Source organism: Vigna unguiculata, chromosome 1 (assembly GCF_037176805.1).
Source record: "Vigna unguiculata cultivar grain cowpea cultivar isolate G323 ecotype 2 chromosome 1, ASM3717680v1, whole genome shotgun sequence".
NCBI classification, from domain to species: domain Eukaryota; kingdom Viridiplantae; phylum Streptophyta; class Magnoliopsida; order Fabales; family Fabaceae; genus Vigna; species Vigna unguiculata.
The window spans coordinates 4,584,955-4,588,431 of NC_140792.1; the positions used below are offsets into that span (position 1 = coordinate 4,584,955).

The window sequence follows — 3,477 nt, forward strand, 5'->3', positions numbered from 1 at the left end:
GATACGTGTTGCATTCACTCATTTTCTGTGATACGTGTTGCATTCTTTATGCATTTATGTGGTTACCCTGGATGGGTTATTTACGTATTAAAATTTCTTTTTTTATTATAGTTCATTATGGAAGATCATCATTTTAGTTATTTGAGTTTCTTGGATTCTCAAGCGGAATCTCAGCTAAATTGTAGTCTCATGTCAGAGTTTTCTGATTTTGTTCATGATATCTGCGAACAAGATTATACATCTCATTTTGCAACCGATGATATTTTCGCAACACGTGAAGATTTAATTAAATGGGTTAGAGGGGTTGCTTATAATCTTGGATTTGTCGTTATTATTCTAAGATCGGATAAATATAATGGACAACCAGGAAGAAAGACCCATGTATTATTAGGTTGTCAAAGAGGTGGAAAATATAGAAAATACAAGTGTGATGCAGAACCGAGTTTATCTAGGACAAGAAAATGTGATTGTCCCTTTAGATTGAGAGGGAGACCCATCTCTCAAGGGGAGGGATGGGTGTTGAACGTAAAATGTGGTTACCATAATCACGAAGTCTCTTCTACTCTAGTTGGTCACCCCTATGCGGGTAGGTTGAAGTCTACTGAACAGTCGTTGCTTGTTGATATGACCAAAAGTCAAGTAAAACCTGCAAATATACTTCTCACTCTGAAAGAAAAAGATGATTGTAATGTTACAACTCTGAAGCAAGTGTATAATGCAAGATCTAGGTACAAACGTTCAATAAGAGGTTAAAGAACTGAGTTACAACAGTTAATGTTGATGTTGGAACGTGATCACTACATCCATTTTAGTAGATGTCTTGATGAATCTGATGTGGTAAGCGATTTGTTCTGGACCCATCCTGATGCTGTGAAGTTGTTAAATTCATTCAATATTGTGTTCTTAATGGATAGTACCTATAAAACCAACAAATATCGGTTGCCATTACTTGAGATTGTTGGTGTGACCTCAACAGGATTAACTTTCTCGACCGCTTTTGCATTTTTATCTAGTGAAAAGCAAAATAATTTCATTTGGGCTCTTGAAAGGCTAAGAGGTCTGTTTATGACGTCCGAGGGTGGTCCACAAGTCATTGTAATTGATAGGGATCTTACTCTAATGAATGCTGTTGGCATTGTGTTCCCTGAGTGTTATCATCTTCTATGTTGTTTCCACATTCAAAAAAATGTGCAGGCAAAGTGCAAAATGCTAGTAAATTCTGTTGATGCATGGGATGTTGTATTGCAAGCCTGGGAGAATGTCATGGACTGTGAAGATGAATTAAAGTTCAACGAGTGTGTTCATCGTCTTGAGCTTGTTTGCCAGCCATGGCCTGTATTCTTTGAATATGTTAACGACTCGTGGATCATTCTTTACAAGAAATTCTTTGTGAAGGCATGGACGAACAAAGTTATGCATTTGGGGAATACAACATCAAACAGGTATATTTGCATTTTGCTATTAATTAAATTTATTTATTAATGGTTTATATGATTTCCTTGTATAAATTGTACTAGGGTTGAATCTGCTCACTGGAGTCTGAAGAAAGTTCTTGGAAGTAGTATGGGAGACCTTTGTTCGTGTTGGGATGGAATTCACAACGTTATTATCTTGCAACATAACGAAATTAAATCGTCTTTTGAAAGAATTATAAATCTTATCAGTGACTCTTACAAGGCATTGAGTTATAGAAGATTAGTGGGAAATATTTCTAGATGTGCCTTAGAACTCCTTGCTCAAGAGTTGGAAAGAGTAAAGAAGATTGGATTCGATAGTAGTCGTTGTGGCTGCATTCTCAGACAAACTTATGGTCTACCATGTGCGTGTGAATTAACACGATATGATCCTGGGATTATTCCTCTCCAAGAAATTCATGTGATGTGGACTAGGTTGAGCTTCTCCAATGTCTCGTCTTCACAATCTGAAGGGCAATTATCTATTCAGAGGGAGGTTGATCTACTGCTTAATCTTTTCAAAGAAGTTGATATTGCAGGAAAAGTGACCATAAAACATAAATTACTCGACATAGTTTGCCCTTCCATGACATCGATGTTACCACCACCGAGTAAAGTTAAGACGAAAGGTGTAGCTAAGAGTCATAGATCAAAGAAGTCAACCAAACGTGATCCCTCCTATTTTGAGCATGTGGACGCCTTCATTGAGTCCTCAAGACAAGACACATGTGTTGCAAAAACAGAAAACAAGCTGAAGAGCAAACGTGTAATTGAAGAGAAAGTAATACCCATGCTAGAACAGTTCAATCATGTTTTTCATCCTTATATACTCGATGTTGTCGATGTTGTGGCGGACGGTCATTGTGGATATAGATGCATTGCTGCATTGTTGGGTATGGGTGAGGAGTCATGGCCTCTAATCAGACATGATCTATACAAAGAACTTAGTCAATGGCGAGATGAATATGCAACATTAGTTGGAGGCTATGATCGTCTGGAAGAACTGAGAAAGTCTTTGCTAGTTCAATCACCATCAGGGGTATAACTTCTATACACCAATGTTGAAATTTATGTATTACAAGTTTTCTATGATTTTGTTTTATTATAATCTAATTAATTATATACAGGCTAATCGAGACAAGTGGATGACTATACCAAACATGGGGTATGCGATTGCTAATCGGTATAATGTAATCCTCGTGTGCTTGTCATCAGTTCAGAATTTGACGATATTCCCACTTCGTACATCCCCACCTATTTCGCAAAGTCAACATCGACTAAGTTGTATCGGACATGTTTACAATTCTCATTTTGTGCAGGTATATATGTTTATATATATATATATATATATATATATTATTTTTATAAAGAACTTCATTTCTCTATTGACTAATTGTGTATTTACAGGTTCGTCTACAAGAAGGTTGTCCATTACTGACAGTGGATATCATATCATCTAGCAATTGTTACCCAAAGGCAAAAGGGTGGGCATCATTTTATAGAGATAGGATGCAAGCATTCCTAGATTTACACATAGTGGATCGTAGTTATGTAGATCTCATGGAAGACTGATATTTGTTGATTGTATTAAGTATTTCACTGTTGTAGTTTGTAATTATTTTACCAATATATAAAATTCTAACTCCTTTGGCCAAGGGACGGAAATATTTTGGCCTCATTGCTAACATTAAATAACTTAATATAAAATACCATATATAGATGAAATATCTTAATATAAAATACCATATATAGATGAAATATCTTAATATAAAATCCAATACAAATGTCAATTCTAACATCAAATACAAATAAATCGACTATCCAGACGTAGATGGTCGTCGACCTCAAACTCTACGTCCTCCTCTAGTCTCTTCCTCTTCAACGCCATCTCGAGCCATCTGCAATAACTCATGAGTGCGATCCCAGGCAACTGTGCCCTTAGTAACGTCTCTACAGTCTATCATCCGCTGAAGACCACTTATAATGCGTTTCACGAGACCCTGTGATAATAATAAGTTAATGT

The 3,477-nt window shown here is 36.3% G+C and overlaps 1 protein-coding gene across 1 annotated transcript; it reads left to right on the plus strand.

Annotated features, from left to right (window-relative positions):
- The first annotated feature begins 774 nt into the window (after positions 1-774).
- Positions 775-3,026, plus strand: LOC114187391 (uncharacterized). The gene is made up of 4 exons (XM_028075641.2): positions 775-1,442; positions 1,518-2,493; positions 2,582-2,773; positions 2,862-3,026. Exons 1-4 carry the CDS (start codon positions 775-777, stop codon positions 3,024-3,026), a joined length of 2,001 nt encoding a protein of 666 aa, XP_027931442.2.
- The last annotated feature ends 451 nt before the right edge of the window (positions 3,027-3,477 follow it).